Raw genomic sequence first — 19,701 nt, forward strand, 5'->3', positions numbered from 1 at the left:
ACAACTGTAATACCAGCACTCTGGGAGGCTGAGGCGGGCGAATCACCTGAGGTAACGAGTTCAAGACCAGCCTGACCAACATGGACAAACCCCGTCTCTACCAAAAATACAAAATTAATCTGGCTGTGGTGGCACATGCCCATAATCCCAGCTACTTGGGAGGCTGAGGCAGGAGAATCACTTGAACCCAGGAGGTGGAGGTTGCGGTGAGCTGAGATTGCGCCATTGCACTCCAGCCCGGGCAACAAGAGTGAAACTCCGTCTCAAAAAAAGAGAAAGGTTCAGATTATAGAGGTACTTGCTTTTTGTCTTAGAGTTTTCTTTTTGTACCGTGGGCTTCTCTGGGATTCTCATGAAAGCCTTGCACCCTTCTTCCTCCTCCTCAAAAAACAGTGCATTTATAAAGCTGCATAAAATTTCAGGGTTTCATAATTCCCCTTAAGTAGCATTTAGGAACTCCTGCTATATGCAAATAGCACTGAAAGGATTTGAGTAGAAAAGTGGCATGTTCCAAACAGTGTTTAGAAGGATTCATTTGCCAGAGAGGATAATAACTGTTGGCAGTAAGGTCAATTGAGAAATTATTGCAATATAATGCAAGTAGGAGCTCATACAGCCCTAGGCTAAGGTGGCGGCCCTAGGAATCCATTCCTTGATTAAACTAACATTTATTGAGAGCTTACTTTGGGACAGGCCCTGTGCCCAGTGTTGAGGATGTGATAATGAATACGGCAAGACCACTGCCCTCAAGGATCTCCAAGCTGGGCAGGATCAGAAAGAAAGGCAGGCAGCCACAGAGGCAGAGGGGATCAGATCAGTGGCAGGTTCTCCTACTCAGAAATTCCCACCATGTGTTCCTTAGAACAAAGTCAAGGCCCTTCACAAAACAGACACAACTCACCTTTCTGCTGTCATTTCCACTGGGGCCCCCACCACAACCACTTTGATCTCTCTCGAAGGCACACACCCTGCAGGGCAGCTACCCTGGACTCTTGACTGTCTTCTGACTCTGCTTGCATTTTCTAGTCTCTGCCCTGTCACTAGTTTTCTCCCACCAGCTGTGCCTGCTGAAATTCCTACCCATTCTTTAAGACCCAGCTAAGATGTTGCCTTCCTTCAAACTTTGTCAGAGTCTCCCCATTCATTCTGCCCTGTGTCACTGCGTGTGCCTGTATTAGGGTTCTCTAGAGGGACAGGACTAATAGGATACATGTATATATGAAAGGGAGTTTATTAAGGAGTATTGACTCATACGATCACAAGGTGAAGTCCCACAATAGGCTGTCTGCAAGCTGAGGAACAAAGAAGCCAGTCAGAGTCCCACAACCTCAGAAGTAGGGAAGCCAGCAGTACAGCCTTCAGTCTGTGGCCGAAGGCCAGCGGTCCCCTGATAAACCACTTTTATAGGTCTAAGAGTCCAAAAGCTGAAGAACCTGGAGTCCAATGTTCAAGGGTAGGAAGCATCTAGATGAAGATGAGGAGATGAAGGACAGGAGACTCAGCCAGTCAAGTCCTTCCAGCTTCTGCCTGCTTTTATTCTAGCCATGCTGTCAGCCGATTAGATGGTGCCCACCCAGATTGAGGGCCAGTCTGCCTCTCCCAGTCCGCTGTTAATCTCCGTGGCAACACCCTCACAGACACACCCAGGAACAATACTTTGCATTCCTTCATTCCAATCAAGCTGACAATATTATCCATCACAGTGCCCCAGTCTCCCCAGTATTAAAGGGAGGGCAGAGATGTCTTTTTGTCCTCCTGTTCCATGGAGTGCCCAGATCCTGGGATGGTAGGCGCTCACTATATCTATGGAACTGAAAGGCCAGACCCTGGGGAGAGGACAGAGCCAAGGCAGGTTTGGGAGCCGTCTGTGAAGCCTCAGCAGTGGAAGTCAGGAAGAGCAACTAGGTCTCTGCGTCCTCATGCAACAAGGATAGAGGCCACCTCAAGTACACATTATGTGTTCAGCAAAGACGGATTTAAAAGTATAAAACATTCACTTTTGAGCAACTTAGGTCATTAATAATTTGGTCTCTTTTTAATGATAGCAGTGTCCACAGGAAGAGAGTGGGACATGAAATTTCTGGTTCTGCGTGCAGACTTCTACATTTCTACCAGCTAATTATTATTATCATTAAATTATTACGCAAAGAGCTTACTCGCAAAGCTCAAATTGTTATAAAGCGTAAGTCATCCTTGGAAGTGTCGTTTGGTCACTCTAGTAATTCTTGCTTTTAATTCTTTAACAACTATGGGTAGAACTGAAGTGTACCATTTGCACTATCAAAATACCCAAGACGTTGCCAAGGACGACTGAATTCTTAGGTTTGGCCGCAGTCACCCACGCGGCAGGTGCTCACTTCCTTCTCCGGGGCAAGAGACACCGTGGGTCTCTTTCCAGTCCAGGCTGGAATGGAGAAGTCGTACCTGACCACAGTGAGCTAGGCAGAGCCCAAGGTTCTAAACTGACAGAACCCACCCACCAGGGCGGTGCCAAGTCCCAGTAAGGGCCCCATCTCCCCAGCTTGGCTGATGAAGAGGCGGGGACCAAACCGTCCAGTGCAGGAGCCTGTGCGGTGCCTGGCTTTCCCACCGACCCGCACGTCCCTCTTCCTCGCGGGTCCCACCCCACGCAGGTATCTAGCGCCCCGCCCTGTTCATTTCCCACACCCGGCCCGCTACGCCCCGGGGCCGAGGAGACGCACGTCTGATTGGTCGGGGTCGGCGGGGGCGGGGCCGGGGCGCCCCGAGAGGCCTGATATAGGAGCGGGCGGGGCAGGCCGAGCTCAGCAGGAGGGGCGGGTGCCGCGTGCGCCCGAGGACCCGGCAGGAAAGCTTGCGCCTGCTCAGGATGAGGACAGACTGGGCGACCCCTCGCCGCCCGGCGGGGCTCCTCATGCTACTCCTCTGGTGCTTCGAGCTCGCGGAACCCTCTGGCCGCGCAGGTAACCGCGGGCGCCTCCGCCCCGCAGTCCACTGGGTGCCTCGACGCCGCAGCTCTGCCGCCTTCCAGCCAGGAGCAGGGCTGCGCCCCCGGCGCAGGTCACGGCTGCTTTGCTGTTGGGGGTCTCTGGAGCCGGACGAGTGAGCCGCAGGGGAGGTCTGGCGGAGTAGGCGCCCCAGTGCCCTCGGGAGCCCGGAGGAGGGCGCGGTGGATGTGGGAGGACAGGGCCCTTCTGGTGCAGAGGGGACGCGGTCCACCGTAGAGTAGGCTCACTGAGGCTTTTTTTTTTTTTTTTTTTTTTTTTTTTTTTTTGAGACGTAGTCTCGCTCTGTCGCCCAGGCTGGAGTGCAGTGGCGCGATCTCGGCTCACTGCAAGCTCCGCCTCCCGGGTTCACGCCATTCTCCTGCCTCAGCCTCCCGAGTAGCTGGGACTACAGGCGCCCACAACCGCGCCCGGCTAATTTTTTGTATTTTTAGTAGAGACGGGGTTTCACCGTGGTCTCGATCTCCTGACCTTGTGATCCGCCCGCCTCGGCCTCCCAAAGTGCTGGGATTACAGGCGTGAGCCACCGCGCCCGGCCCACTGAGGCTTTTTTGACTAGGTGCCCTGCTCCGTCGTCTGTCTTATAAAATGTTGCTGGAGTATGGGGTTCCCCATCTGCCCTCTGCGTCCTGTCCCGCCCGTTCTCGCTTTTCCTTCGCCCCTTGGTCACCTTGGCCACAGGGCCAAGAGGAGCCTCCACCCACAGTGCTAAGGATTCCCAACGATTCCCGGATTTCACTGCGCCTACGGTGCGCATCAGAAAGGCAGTCAGGTTAAGTAAACCATCTCCTCTGAAAGTGACCAAGACCAAGAGTCAGCTATGATGCCGTCACCCACCGTCTAGAGCAGCAAACCTTTCTTCTCTTTGTTTTATCAGTTCCAAACGACCCCGCTCCCCCAAGGCTGACAGCCCCACGCTGAAGGGCAGGTCGCCTGGCTGGGGACCTGCTGCCTCTCAATGGGGAAGCAGGACCAGAAACAGCCTTCACTGATGTTCAGGGTAGTGCCAGCGCCACCCCACCACACCCCTTGTCAGCAACCGGTTGCTTTTACTTTCTCTTTTTGCCTGGGCGAGAGGTGTGCAGAGGACTTTGTTTCTTGGTTGGGCCGCATCATAGGCACTCAATGGGCCACCCGCCACCGGCCACTTCTGTTATCGTGCCTGTATGAGGAAAGAAAAGACTGTCCAGGCAGTTTGAAAAACACTAAATTGCTGGTGGCTCTTATTTTCTTTGCAGCTAAGCTAAGTTACCATCTGGTTTAGACTTCGTTCGGAGAGTGATGGGAAGAGATTTCTCAGAGTGTGAGTGCCATCATCCTATCTACAGCAAGGACCTGTAAATGAACCCTGCTCTGAGTCACACTTCTCTATTCTCCTTTGACCCTGTGTGCTATTAACTACCAAAGGAATCATTTAAAATAAGATCCTTTATTGCCTTGAGAATTTATCTGCCTGCCCCACAATCCAAGGTGGAAAAGTTCACTGCAACAACTAACTACAGTGAAAATGCACTAACTTTTCAATCACTAACCTCTTGGTTCCCATCTACATCTGCTTCAGTCCTGTTTTTATCTCCTTCACAAATTTCAAGGTTTCCTTAATTCTTGCAATCTCTGCAATCACTGCCCTTTATCACTGACCCAAAGCAAAAAGCACCAGGTTTAACTCTATTCGCCCTGTGCTAGGTCTCCACAGGTTTTGTTATCCTGTATCCTTCCTTACTCCTAGCAGCTACTCTGATCGATGTTCTCTCAACCTCAGAGCAGACTTGTGGCCTTGTTTGGGGAAGCACTGGAATTTTGAACCCCCAGCCATTTGGGTCAATTGTTTGGCAAGAGTGTCCGCTTCATGATGCTGGTGATGGCATGCACCTCGTCACGTGCATGGCTAGGCTTGTGCAGGTGGCCTCTATCACCCAAACACTGAAGGAGCACCTCTGTGTCCTTGGGGAGATGCCAGGTGCTTAGTTTACATTTTTGCTGCTTGGAGAGCTAACAGCTTGAAGTAAACCAATCCGTCAGGGACTCCTGAGGTTTTCACCAACCAACACCACCCAATCATGCGTGAAGACTTTCTGACTCCCTGGACATTGCCATGGACTCAGCTGTCATTTCAGGACCTGCTTTTGAACTAACAAACCTAGACTTCTGATTCTGTCTTGCTGCGCTTACCTGTACATTCTGAACACATGGTAGAGACTCTACAAAATGCTTAATATGTGATCTATGGATGTTCCCCTGAAATTATCAATGCTGCCATCTTCATCCTTCTTGTTTTCCCAAGCTATTTCCCTATCCATTTGTCTATGGCTATATATGTCAATATCCAGCTCCTCTTTGGAATGCGTGAAGCTATTTGGTCTAGAGTTTATAAGGCAGGAATTATTTAGTGATCAGACAATAAGAAAACACTGAGAGAGATGATTTTCCTTTGATGGATGTAAAAATACTAAAAATTTATTTTCAATTTTTGGTAATGCTACTTAGCCATTTTCTCTCAAACACTGGAGAATTTATATCAAATGAAGCATATACAAATGTATCTAGAGGGTAATGAGGCTTCTTTTAATCAAATTCTGCCTTTTAGATTTGCCCTAATGTTGTATTTGGAGGTAAATACTAAAACTCCATTGAGGACTGGTATAAAGTTGTAAAATGAACAAAATCTAATAGGAAGCTATCTGTAAAGAATCTATTTTATAAAATAAGTTTTATAAAATAAAATCTACTCTGTAATTACCTTTTCAAAGTATAATATATTTCTAAAATAGCTTGTATGCCCTTCTATACCAAATTTTCTAAATAAGGGATTATGTTCACTCTTTCTCAGTCCTCCTTCCGGCTCTTCAACCTACTATCCCAATAAGGGTCGTAAGACTGAGGCAGTTTGAACAGCTCCTGCTAAAGGTAAAGAAAGATACAGGGAAGCATCATGAAAGGATAGGACTCTCCCAATCTAATATATGCATATACGTACCTTATATATGGAGGCTAATAAGTTTCCTTTAAGTATATGAATAATTAAGATCTGTACTAAGTGACCACTATAAGTGTCAAACATTGAAATTGCATACTTGGTTCAAACAAGGGGTTAGTCTGAGAAAAACGTCTATATTCAGAGATGTAGCAGTTTGTTAGGAAGTTTGGCAGCTCCACTTTAACAGAGCTACTCCACACCTCTCCTGCAGTGTTTTAGTATTTCAATCTAGGACTCCTAACTCCTGCTTTTTCCACTGTACAAAGAAATGTAGCTAATCCATTGGATTCTACAAAAACTTTGAAAAATGCAGAATTGCCAACTGCAAAGGAAGGCAAAGCTGCTGCTTCCCCAGTTCACCTGTTTGGGATCGAACGCACAAAGCAGAATGCCCGGGAAAGACAGCAGCAAGACTACAGGGCAGGAGAGGGGATGTTTCCAACAAGGGTGATGGGCACGTCTCCTGCAGGAGCAGACTTCTTTTTTCTTCTGTAATTTTTGATACTTTGGAATGCAAGATTTATTTTGGAGAGGCAAGAGAGAACAGTTTAGAAAAGATGTAGATCAGAGGTCTGAGTAGCTATTGAATTGTGGGAGAAGGCCATGAGAGAAAGTGTAAATAGTAATCTTATAGTACATTTTCTTTTGTTGACTGTCCTCCCAGCCTGTGTCCATCAAGCAGAAAGTGGCAGGGGACTGTCAAAGGAGAAAGTGTGAGGGATGTGGCCGGGCACAGTAGCTCATGCCTGTAATCCCAGCACTTTGGGAGGCCGAGGTGGGTGGATCACCTGAGGTCAGGAGTTCGAGACCAGCTTGGCCAACATGGTAAAACCCTATTTCTACTAAAAATACAAAAATTACCCGGGTGTGATGGCAGGCACCTGTAATCTCAGCTACTCGGGAGGCTGGGGCACAAGAATCACTTGAACCTGGGAGGCGGAGGTTGCAGTGGGCTGAGATTGTGCCACTGCACTCCAGCCTGGGCAACAGACCAAGACTCCATCTCAAAAAAAAAAAAAAAAGTGTGAGGGAGGAAAGCTGCTATGGCAAACATCAAACATCCTTAGCTGCAACCCTGTGGAATACTTTTAAAATTCAGATTTAAAATAACTTTAAGCTTTAAAGGATTTTTGTTGCTGTTCTTGTTGTTTCCCTTGTTGTTGCTTCTGTTATTGAAAACAAAACAAAAAAAAATCCTTCCAAAGTTCAAGCTGCAGTCAGACTTAATTTTATAGTTATTATTTACATGGTAAAAATCCCCTCAAGTCACCAGTCCCTGGTATGGGAATTTTTAACTCTGAAAGCCTTTGAATTATTACTAGGAAAAGCATCTGGTGTTAGTGAAACCAGTGACTGTGACGCTGGTATCAAAATGAAAGTGTCTTTGGGGAACCAAAATTTTATAGATCTTTCTGCTGAACTCTGGTTCATTGACAGTGATTGCTTAAGCTTGTCTAAAATATTTCAGCTTTACTCTTATCAACGTGATGATCTCTGCTATAATTGTTTAAAATTTTCCTTTGTAAAAGAACTAACCAAATTATCCGATTATAGTTTGTTGTAACAGATGTGAATCTTATTCCACAAATTCAGGTGTGCAAGAAACAATGCATTACTTTATTTTCAGAAAACCAAATTAAATTTGGTGCTGAGCTCCCATTCCACCAGGTTGCCAGAACTCCAATAATTGTCCTTATTGGGGTCTTTCCCAGCTCATGCAGAGTGCCAGGGGAACATTCAGGGAAGATTCTTCTTTAGTCATTGGATCCCGCTGGTTACCTCTGGGTTTCCCCTTGTCCAAACCCACAGGATCTTGAATCTGGTGGCTCAAGACTCATCAGCCATCACTCTGGTAGTTCCTGGAGTTTGGGGTTCAGCCTTCTTAGGTGATCCACACAGTCAATCCCCCAGGCTTTCCCCAGGTCCTGTCACCTTCCTGAGGGTGCCACAATGCAGCTGGCCACAGGTTCCCCTACCCTCAGAACCCAGATCTCTATTTCTTCTTGTTTCAGTACCCCCGTTGTTCTGCTGCTCCCCCAGAAGTTTCCCCGTTTCCTCTGACATACCTCAATGAATTTAGTCCTCCAAAAAAATATCTAGGGGGAAGTGGTCTTTAAGAAATTTGTCCTTAAATTTTCCTTTTTAGTGGCCACACTAACTTGCCCTAAGGCAGAGGACCACAGAGGCCTCACTATGTACTTAGATCTGAAGAAAGGAACATATATATAGTGAACATGCTGTGTTAAGCATCGACTTTTCATGTAATAATTTACCCTGTCATAGTAGCTAACATGTAAGCAGGCAGAATTATGGTCCCAACTAGACTTTTCATTGAGATGAAAACTAAAGAGCTTCTTTTATCTCATTAAATGAGAAGGGAAATATCTTTCATGAAATAGCAACAACAAATATACATGCTGCTCTACATGCTTTACATGGATTAGCTCCTTTCATGCTCACACCCATCATAGGAAAACTGGAGCACACAGGTTAAATGATTTGCCCTGATCATATGGCTAATAAGTAGCAGGAGCAAAATATGGACTCAGGCGGACTGGCTCCAGAACCCGTGCTCTGACCCTACAGACTGCACTGCCTCTCTGCTCACCACTGTCCCACCTTGTGTAGTGCCCTGCAGCTTATAAAAAGTGGGAACAGTCTGAGGATGGGAACAGTCCAGTAGTCTCAGACTCTCCTCAGCAAGTAGGGAGCAAGGCACTTCAACCACATAATCCACAATCTGTCTATCCATTTGACTCAGCTAATGACCCCTTCACCATCGTCCATGGAAATACGGGCAAGTGCATCAAGCCAGTGTATGGCTGGATAGTAGCAGAGGACTGTGATGAAACTGAGGACAAGTTATGGAAGTGGGTGTCCCAGCATCGGCTCTTTCATTTGCACTCCCAAAAGTGCCTTGGCCTAGATATTACCAAATCGGTGAATGAGGTAAGAATGTTCAGCTGTGACTCCAGTGTCATGCTGTGGTGGAAATGTGAGCACCACTCTCTGTACAGTGCTGCCCGGTACCAGCTGGCTCTGAAGAATGGGCATGGCGCAGCAATCTCAAATGCATCTGATATCTGGAAGAAAGGAGGCTCAGAGGAAAGCCTTTGTGACCAGCCTTATCACGGTGAGTAGTAGAGAGGGACTTTGACCGATTTGCTGTTGTGCTTGTCACATGTGATATTGAATGTGCACAATTTAGTAAAAATAGAGTCATACATTCGTAAGGGCAGTGAGTGAGCTCTTCAGTTCCAGGCACTGTGCAGTTACTTTGAGCGACATTCTTACGAGTGCATATTTGCCTCTACTTTGCAAGTAAGGCTGAGAGAGGTTAAATGCCTTGTCTGAGGTCACACAGCCATGTTATGATAAACCTGGGATTTCATCAGATAGATATGTAGTTCTTATGATGGTCTTCTAAAGCCTAGAGGAAAGGAAACATTTGATTAACAGGAAATCTTTTTACAGGCTAAAAGTCAAATGATCTAATAATGTTGATCTTATTCTAAGTTTTAAAAGAAGAAGAAAGGCCAGGTGTAGTGGTGCGTGCTTGCAGTCCCAGCTTCTCGAGAGACTGAGACAGCAGGATCACTTCAGCACACAGGAGTTCAAGGCTGTAGCGTGTAATGATCACGCCTGTGAATAGCCACTACACTTCAGCCTGGGCAACATAGTGAGACCCCCATCTTTTAAAAAAGAAAAGAAGGAGAAGGGGGAAAAATGTATTTTTTCTTGCCTACGGATTTTGATAAAATGGGAAAATTTTGAGTGGATTTTCCTATTTATTTTCATTTTTGGCATAGCAACCAAATTTTGATGTTTATATTTATGATTCAGCGTTTTAAGAGTGGAGTTTTTCAGTTGCTTCCAAAAATAAGTATATTAATATTGCCTTGTGGGGAGCTGACCATGGACTTAGCTCTGAGTCTAGGCACTGGACTACAACTAATTTCCAAGTTAAAGAATGAGTAGATTTATTTTTTTAACCACTAAACGTAATTAGCTATCTCCTAAGCAAATATTTTTCATTGTGTTGCTCTAAATTACACCAGATGTCAATATGCATATAATTATGTCCTCTAAGTCCTATTATTTCTCCTTGCCTTTCTTTAAAAATTTCCCTAGCTTTATGGTGGCTTTCTTCTCTTAAAGATCATTGAAGCTAAATTTGACCTCAAAGGCAGGATAGCAGCTTTGCTATCCTTTATCCATCCACACAAGTTTTTCTTTCTAGTCTTTCTATTTCCTAGTGAGGATGCAGAAATTATTCTGAGAATGTCAAGTTCTGTTATGGAGAAATATTAGAGAATTAGGGATGGGGTTTTCCTTTTCATCAATCCCTAACCTTTGAATAGTTGACAGTCTGTTTCTGCGAGCCAGTTTCCTCCTAAAAGTAAAGCAGTTGCTTTCTGGATATGACTTAATGGCAAATTTAAATTCTGTGCCACAAAAGCCCTTCTCTAACTTGCCAACTAAGAGGAAACACAGAGTCAAAAAAAAAAAATGCCTTTTAATTGGATTTAACTTGTTTCATTGTATTTGTCCAGGGATCAGAAAGGATAATTTTCTTGACAGTGTTCTTTTAGCCTCCTGATCTAATTCTTTTGAGGGGCATCGTTGTAATCTTAAACTCCCTCAGTTCCCAGAGTGTCTTCCTTTCAATATAACTGATTTTCCTTTTTATCCTATGTGTTTTATTTATGCATTTCTAATGTTCTTCTAAGACGGGGACTATGGATTTCACCCAGCTGCCAAAGAGATCAGTAGCACAAAAAAGGTTAAGGACCTACCCAGGGGACCACCCAGAGAGAGCTAAGCAACGCCACCAGCATAGCCCACAGGCATGAAATGTCTCTTGACTTTTTCAAATATAATATTTGAAACACTAAATCTTTTTTTTAAAAGCATACACAGTTGTGACTAGTCAAGGCATACTTCAAGTTTTAATTTGCACAGAAGCCAAGGCCAAACCTGCCACCTCTTCTCTGTTTCTGTCGGGGTGACTGGTACCATCTAAGTTCTACATGTCAGAAATTAGCAACTCACCCGAGAGGTTTCAGGCTTGCCTCTTCCACCACTCCAGTATAATCAAACATGAAGTCCTGGCAATTCTACCCTTTTCAATTTATGTACATCCCTTCTGTTCTTAGGTTAGGGACTGTTGTCTTAAGTTAGGGACCTTCTCTAGGACTCCTTTACTCAGACTCTCAATACTGATTGTTGTCCCCACCTTCTTATCTAGCAGTATATAAACAAAACATACAAGACAACTGAGTCCCAACAAAGTGAAATCCAAGGTTACCTAGCTTGTTACAGCAAAGCTAGGGCTCAAAACCAGTATTCCTTTCCCCCAAACAGCTTCTTTCTTTCCCCCTTGGCTTTAGCAGTATAAACAAAGTTTTCACTTGTGATACAAGAACATTAATTTATCACTGTGCCTTGGGTTGCCTCTCACCCCAACTCCCATCCTGTGTGAGTCATGTTCATCTCAGAGAAAACTGAAATTGTATAAATTTTATGAGTGAACTGCTTTTACCTAGCACCCAGGTGTACATTTATACCATTAAGATACCTTGATCTCACTAGGACTTTTCAAATTTTGAATGTTTGGTGAATCATGAAGAGGAAATGGACTTTTTGTGGTAGGGTGGCTGCAGAACTATCAGAATTCTGGGCAACTCTTAGAAGCCTGCCAACAACCCCTTTATCCACTGAAACTATTTTGTCTCATGTTACTGATGACATTAATTTGCTAGTTTTCTGCATAATCACCTCATCTCACAAATTTGTACCTATTGCATAATAAAGCTGTTGTTTTAAGGATGCTATCACCATAAATTTGCACATTCAGAGAAGAGTCTTCCCAGGAAAGCCTGTCTTGCTAAGGAAGCCCATGGCATGTAAGAGGTCCAGCATCAGCAAAGAATGTGTGGGAGCAAAACGCTTAGTGAACAGTTAGCGCAATGTAGCTGCTTCTGGTGTGGTGGTTGTATGCTTATCATTCTTCAAAGCATGTATTGTGACTTAGAGAGCTTATTAATTGAAGCCCAGCTTTGAGCTATGAAATTTAACTTGAAACTTGAGAAGGCACCCACTGATGTCACAAGTTGTCCTTATAGGTCAAGAGTCCAATCAGAGAGAGCCCATTTTCATTCCTGTCACTTGCGGCTGAGTGCCTGAATGTCTCACTTGACTACTCTGCAAAAATGGGGATTTCCCAGACAAATATAATACTTCCCCTATGATCTCACAGGTTTATGATAAAGAACAAATGACAGAAGTGTATACCAAGGCACTTTGTATTCCAAAAATCAAAGGTTTTAGAAAAGAAAACTGATGGTTCTACAAGGAACAGTCCTTGTGTTCAGGGACTGTCCTCTTAGGTTTGTAATATGGGAAGAGAAATTGGTCATGAGCTATTGGGGGGTTTTTGATGCAGTTAAACTGAAACATAGGTAATAAGCAGAATCCTTATAAAATGTAAGGTCAACATACTCTTTAACAGAAGTACCCTTTTGAAACTATTTATATGACATAGCAAAATAAAGCCAGTGATCTTTAAAAGACTATTTGTGAAGAAAAGCATCCAGATTATTACTACCTTTTGCTATAGTTCTACTTAATACATTCTAAGCTGTTAAATGGCCTCACACTTTAGTTAGACAGATACTTGAGAAAAAGAAAGTAGAATCAAATACTGTCTTAAGCACACTTTTAAGCACATCTGTGAGACATTTTGGGGAACCCTAATTGCCTGGTAAAGGGTAATAAGATTTGATTACTATGATTTATCTAATGACCATTACTTGATCTGTTAATGACTGAGGTTTTTAGCAAATTGAGGATTTGGAAAATTGTGGCAGAAAGAGATACAGAGTTAGCCGTTCTACAAAAACACCTTTCCAAGAGAATTAGTATTGATATAAGTATCAAACACTCTTTCCAGCATTTCCAGGCATATTTGAGGTTGGAATCACTTTTCAGTTCCTCCCCATGTACCAGGGAAAATGATTAAAATAAAAGCCAAATCTACTACCTCACTGGCCACCAGCCAGTCACATGACTGCCCCATTGAAGTTGCTGCTTCTTTCACACCCCAAATCACCATGCCCTGTGCCTCCCCAAGAATCTACTCAGAAATTCAGCAGCTCTTCCTTTTACTTGCTTATAAACCACAGTCTCAATTCTACTTCCAGTCTCTGAACAATGGGACTATTTGTCCATCTTTCTAATTCCGCAGGTGGTTCCAAAGTCCACACCCACCCTTAGTGGTTCCAAGGTATTTTTCTGGCTCCAGCACTTTCTAAAGAAAAGAAAATAAAGGTAAATGTAACCTCAGCCAGGGCACCCTTTCTGGTGAAGTGCTCTGCGGCCCACAGCAGAGTTAGTAGACCCTCACCTGACCAAGCCAGGCTCTTTCAGCTCCTCATTACACCACAGTAAGTGAAGCTTCACATGGATGATCACTGAATGCTATCCCCAATTTGCAAAAGCAGAAACAGAGGCTACTAGAGGGTTGGATAGCTAGCCCACAGGCAAACAGTGGGTCAGCAGGGAGCTGGCATTCATGTGCAGACCTGACAGCACCCATGCTCCGAATTCCTACATTCGGATATTGTATTCTAAACAACAATGTTTGTTTTTCAAAGAGTTTTAGAAATGAGCCAACTGAAGCTGACTACCCAGTTTTGTTTTGGTTTGGTTTGGTTTGGTTTGGTTTTGACTACCCAGTTTTTAACTCTCTTTTCCCCAACTTCCTCTCCAACCCAGAGATCTATACCAGAGATGGGAACTCCTATGGGAGACCTTGTGAATTTCCATTCTTAGTTGATGGGACCTGGCATCATGATTGCATCCTTGATGAGGATCATAGTGGGCCATGGTGTGCCACCACCTTAAATTATGAATATGACCGAAAGTGGGGCATCTGCTTGAAGCCTGGTATGTATGGGCTGGTAAACTTTATGTGGAAAGGCAGTACATTTATATGAGGCAACAGGGAGAAGGAAGAGTTCAAAGCGACTCAAAAGTGACTGCAAAAATATCATCCTGGATAAGGAGTGTATGTTTGGAGGAGAAGAGAGAGGTAATGTGTAGCCATGAATTTGCCTTCAGAAGCAGGCCTGGAAGTGAACCAAGGCGGATGGTGTCATGGAGGAGAAGGAGGGAGTGTTCCATAGCACAGACACCTCAGGGAGAGGAAGTGTGGAAAAGGCATGCACAGTTAGGAAATTGCTGCTGACCTTTAGTAGTTTCAGAAGACTAGAGGGGGTAGAAGCTGGGTTGTAGTGGAATGAAGCATGAACAGAAGGAAGTAAGCCTCGCAAGTTTCACGGAGCAGAAGAGACAGTTGGCAAAGGACAAAATTGCAACAAATTTATGTAGTTACAATCTCATTTGGCTTTATTGCAATTCTAGAATCAGGCAACACCTCATTTCATAAAAGAGTACTGTAAGTATTCCAGTTCGTTGAACAGAGAGGATTGGCTTTGTAGACAGAAAAAGGGCTGAAGAAAGCAAAGACAAAAACCAAAGAGTGGATTGGTCGTTTCAAAGTAACTTTCCTTGTAAGAACAATAGAGAAATAATCGATTGGTTAACATCAGGTGACTTCAGGTTAAGCATTAAAACAGAGGGAACTTCATTTTAATTAGGCCAATTAAAGATTGAAACTGGCCTGTTTGGGGAATTAGGCAGTTCTCTCTCTCTCTCTTGATTTCTCAAAAGGCCGGATGACAACTCTGTTTCAGTTTGGTGAGTGGAACTTTGGCATGGGTGACTCTGTTTTGATTTTTGAGTCCTAGATCAGGAGCTTAGTCCAAAACAGTGACCTCCTGTAATTTTTATTTAAAAATGCAAAGGGTAGTTTAAGAAAGAGATCAGTTGAAAAGCACTTTAAGAATGGTGAAGTATTAAGCATGTTTATGGCCTGAAGCAAAGAGCAGGAACGAGAAGAGATAGATCTTCCTGGGGCTCTCAAAATTGGTAACACTGTTCCTTCCACCATTCCTGTGTGTTTGTCAGAGTGCTTTTTCTCATTACTTCTTACCAGAAGCAAACTGAGAGTTGCTAAAGAATTTGCTGTTCTTTAGAAAGACAGAGACCAAAGTAGCAATTACATCATTGTCTGGCACATAACAGAAACAGTTTCTTACCAATTAGGTGAGAGTTACAGGGGATCATGGTACCTGACATGTGATAGGTACTCACAAAATATTACTTAATAGACAATAGATTGAAAGAATCTATAGCAAAGAGAAAGGAAAGAGCTCCAGACCTAAGTAATAATAGTTAATACTTAACAGGGCTCTGCCAGGTGTCAGATACTGTTTCAGGCTCTCAATATACATTAACTCATTTAATCCCCCAGTAACCCTGAAAGGTACCATACTTTATTCCCATTTTACAGATGATCACAGTGAGGCACAAGGGAGCTATGTAACTTGCCTAAGATCACATAGCTAATAAATATCAGAACTAGGATTCAAACCCAGGAAGCCTGGCTATGAAGTCCTTGTCCCAAACAGCTACACTATACTGACTAATTGAGCAGCCAGCCAGGTGGTATTAGTAATGCTGATCCCTCCTTTGGGAATCTGAGCTTCAGCATGCAGAGTTCTAAGCAACTTGAAGAGATTATACTGGGTTAAGACTTCAGATTTCAGGGTGCAACAGAATTACGTGCAGAGTTTGTTAGAACACAGGTATCTAGGGCCCAGAGATTCTGATTCAGTAGATTTTTGGTGGCACCACCAAATTTGGCAAGTTTCCAGGTAGTGCTGATAATGCTGGTCTGGGGACCAGTCTTTGAGGATTATGTATCTAGTTAGAGGCTCAAGCTTCTCAACACCTGTAACCTACCTACTAAAATAGAAAAAGCCAGTATTTTCTTCAGCTGTAATTGATAATAAGCAGAGTTTGGTCAACCAGGTATCAACTTCATTTAACTCTCCTTATTTGGATCAGAAATTTAGATGTGAAAGGTTGTTTAGAGGTTATCCAGTGCAAAACCCTGTTTCTCAGGTGAGAGGCAGCAGGCCCAGATCCATGAAATGGTCTGTCAGGATCAGACCACACTTTTGTGGAAACTAGTGAAGGATTCCTTATCCTCCTTCCCCACTGTACATACTTACCCCCACTGTACCTTGCTGCCTTGACAGGGATGTGTCTTGGTGCCTTTAGCCTCCTGTGGGTGTTGTGTGTGTGCTGGGGGTTTGGGGGTGTGACACATACAGTGTTGTTAATGCATGCATACGCTTCCTAGAGTTACTTTTTATGGAAGAAGCAAGACTGAGTTTCTCAAACCTGAGGGCTGCTAAATCATGGAGGTCATGTTGTATAGTGAACACACGGCCATCCCACTCCTGGAAGCTTCTGGATTTACAAAAGTAGGGCCTCAGTGGTAATAATGAACCTTTAGACAATGTGCTTTCAAATCCACCCTATTTTGTTTTTACCAAATGTCAGAATCTCTGTTGCTATTTATGCCATAGAAAAATGGCTAAAGCAGCAGGATGTGCCATTCAGAGGATCAACAAGACCAGTGCCCTCATTATAGCTCTGCCACAGTCACTTCTAGATCTTTGTTCGTGTGTGTGAAATGAGGACATTAGACAAGATGATCTCTAAAGGCCCTTCCAGCTTATAGGATCATGAGTATAACATCTGATATGTAAGTGGCTATAGGAGGCCTTTTGGAAAATCCCCCAGTTGGAGCCTGGGATGCACTTGACACAGCCTGCACTGGACTTCCCCTCTTGAGGGGTGTACACAGAAGGCTCTGAATATATTTTGAACCAGTTGTCAAAAAACTTTTATATCTCATTCAGGAAACAGCTTGCAGTTTCTTTGTCTGAAATTATGTATACTCTACAAACACATATGTATACGTGTTTGTATGCACATATATACACACATATACATGTATAAATCATATGTAATGTGAATTATATATAATATATTCGATTCTTTATTAAAATATTAAGGAGAAATTTGGACATAGTTTCCCAAATAAGGCAGTCACTTGGGCTCAATATCTTGGCCATTTAAGCAGCATGTCTGTGCACACACGTACACATACGGTGGTTTCTATGCAAGCTGTGGGCAGACCCTCTGTAGTCTGCCACTATGTTCAAATGAGCTTGTTTTCCATTAGCTCAGTGTTCACAACATGTGCACACTGAGACTCATCTCAGGCAGAGGGCAGGCAGGGACATGGGCGAAAACACAGCATTGTAATTGATAGGGATAAAAGGAGAGTGGAAAATAAGAAAGAGTGGAAGCTTCAACCAGCCTGAGTCATTTGGTGTGTTATGATTCCAATTGTATTGTGATCAAAATATGGTCTAAACGAGTGATGGCAGTCTCCATTTGGGCATATCCTAAGAGTATGCAAATTGACTTGCAGTATTTGTAAGCATCCTAAGTAATGGAAAACATTATGTCCTTACTTTATGATCACTAACGTGTCTTTATCAACAGAAAACGGTTGTGAAGATAATTGGGAAAAGAACGAGCAGTTTGGAAGTTGCTACCAATTTAATACTCAGACGGCTCTTTCTTGGAAAGAAGCTTATGTTTCATGTCAGAATCAAGGAGCTGATTTACTGAGCATCAACAGTGCTGCTGAATTAACTTACCTTAAAGGTAGATTTTATTTGCATGTGATAGAGCAAATTGGCTAAAATTGTAAAGGTACTTCTTCTGTTTTCATATCCAGATGTGTTTCTTTGTATGTATCTTTTCTGGCCTCTCTTGGGATTTAAACTTCTGCACTGAAACCCATAAGCAAAAAAGTACCAAATGTAATCATATTTCACCATTGTGAAATACATCTTGTGATGGAAAGTAAAGAGAGATTGATGTTCAGAAAACAAGTTTGGGTAGCAAGATTAGACTGATACCCTAATCCTAAATGAAAGGATTTTTCAAAAAGTGAACAATTAAACTCTTTGAACATTGAAAAATAGAGAATTAAAGGAAGGGAAGGAAGATGGTTACGTTATACCATATGGCCTCAGTAAAGGTCCTCCCCCTGAGTGAAAGGGTACAGTCCTCGGGGCAAGGAGTGTTTTACTAAATCTTAAAGTGGGTTTAATAACATGGATACAGAGTGGATAGGACTTTGTTTTGTTTTGTTTGGGGGATGGTAGTGGTAATTTTTTAATTTTTAATTATGAAAACTTAAATTAATAGGAATAAATAAAAACTTTAAAAGACCACTTATCCTTCCATAAGAATTTAAGGATCACCTTGTTAATTTCAGTAGCAAACCCTATTGTAACTTTAGTTGGAATCGTATTGAATTATAGATTCATTAAAAAGGAATTGGCCGGGTGCAGCAGCTCACACCTGCAATGCCAGCACTTTGAAAGGTAAAAGCAGGAGGATTACTTGAAGCCAGGAGTTTGAAACCAGCCTGGGCAGCCAAGTGAGACCTAGTCTCTACCAAAAAAAAAAAAAAAATTGGCTGTTGGCATGTGCCTGTAGTCCCAGCTGCTCTGGAGGCTGAGGTAGAAGGATCGCTCGAGCGTAGGAGATTGAGGCTGCAGAGAGCTATGATGGCATCACTGCATTTCAGCCTGAGTGACAGAGCAAGACCTTGTCTTAAAAAATAAATAAATAAATAAAAGGTATTGCTGTTTCAATATTGTCTTCTCAACCATGAAAATTATATGCTTTTCTATTTATTTAGGACTTCTTTTATGTACTCAGTAAAATTCTATAACTCTTTCCAGAGTCTTGTATATCTTTCAAAAGAAACTATATAAAAAGAAATTTTAATATTATATTTAAAAATCAAGGAACCCAAGTTACTGAGTCCGTGATGAGTTATTCTTTGAATGAAAGACAAATAATTATAATATATGATAATGATGATGTGCCAGACAGACTACTAAATGCTTTTTATACGTTATCTCATTTCATCCCCATCTAACTACCTTATGAGGTGGACGTTATTGTTATCCTCATTTTGCCAATGAGGAATGCGAGGCTCAGAGAGGAAATATAACTTGTCCAAAGTCACCCACAAGTATTTATCAGAGCCTAAATTTGAATAGTCAGTTTGACTTGAAAACAAATTGCATCAGACATATAAATGGATTCACCTTTTATAAGACTGTAAGTTCTTTGCAGGCAGAAATGGGTCTCATGGGTTGTTTTTTACTTTTGCACAAAGCTGTAAGCTTTATTGCTATATAGTAAACAAGCATGTATTGTCTAAGAATTCAGATATATTCTGTCACACTATTTTATAATAACTGGAAATATTTAATAAATGCTTACTGTAAGCAAGCCCTACTCTCTCCAGATAAATCCATTAATCATTACTACAACCTCATCAAACAAATGGTTTATCACTAGATAAGGAAATTGATCCTCAGAAATAATATACCCAACAGCATACAGCTAAGAAGTATCAGATTGGGATTTGAATATCGACATATAGAATTGCAGAACCCTATTTATTTATTTGAAACAGGGTCTCAATACGTTGTCCAGGGTGGTGTGCAGTGGATATTCACAGGTGTGATCAGAGCACACTATAGCCTGGAACTCCTGGGCTCAAGCGATCTTCCCACCTCAGTCTTCTAAGTAGCTAGGACTACAGGAGCACAGGATTACGCCCAGCTTTCTTTTTTGTTAATACTACGTACCCCTCTTAGATATCTTTATCTCTTTTTATCATTAAAAGGCCACAAGCCTTTTGTCATTCTTTTTGTTTACAGCTTT

At 42.9% G+C, this 19,701-nt stretch overlaps 1 protein-coding gene across 1 annotated transcript in view; it reads left to right on the forward strand.

The window, feature by feature from the left end:
- Positions 1-2,767: 2,767 nt before the first annotated feature.
- The window catches only part of LY75 (lymphocyte antigen 75), a 93,661-nt gene continuing 76,727 nt past the window's right edge, over positions 2,768-19,701 (forward strand). Inside the window, exons 1-4 of the mRNA XM_050752865.1 lie at positions 2,768-2,942; positions 8,723-9,094; positions 13,738-13,908; positions 17,449-17,613. Coding sequence (XP_050608822.1) covers positions 2,849-2,942; positions 8,723-9,094; positions 13,738-13,908; positions 17,449-17,613 — 802 coding nt within the window. The 5' untranslated portion in view covers positions 2,768-2,848. The remainder of the gene's footprint in view (positions 2,943-8,722; positions 9,095-13,737; positions 13,909-17,448; positions 17,614-19,701) is intronic.

Source organism: Macaca thibetana, chromosome 12 (genome assembly GCF_024542745.1).
Source record: "Macaca thibetana thibetana isolate TM-01 chromosome 12, ASM2454274v1, whole genome shotgun sequence".
NCBI lineage: Eukaryota > Metazoa > Chordata > Mammalia > Primates > Cercopithecidae > Macaca > Macaca thibetana.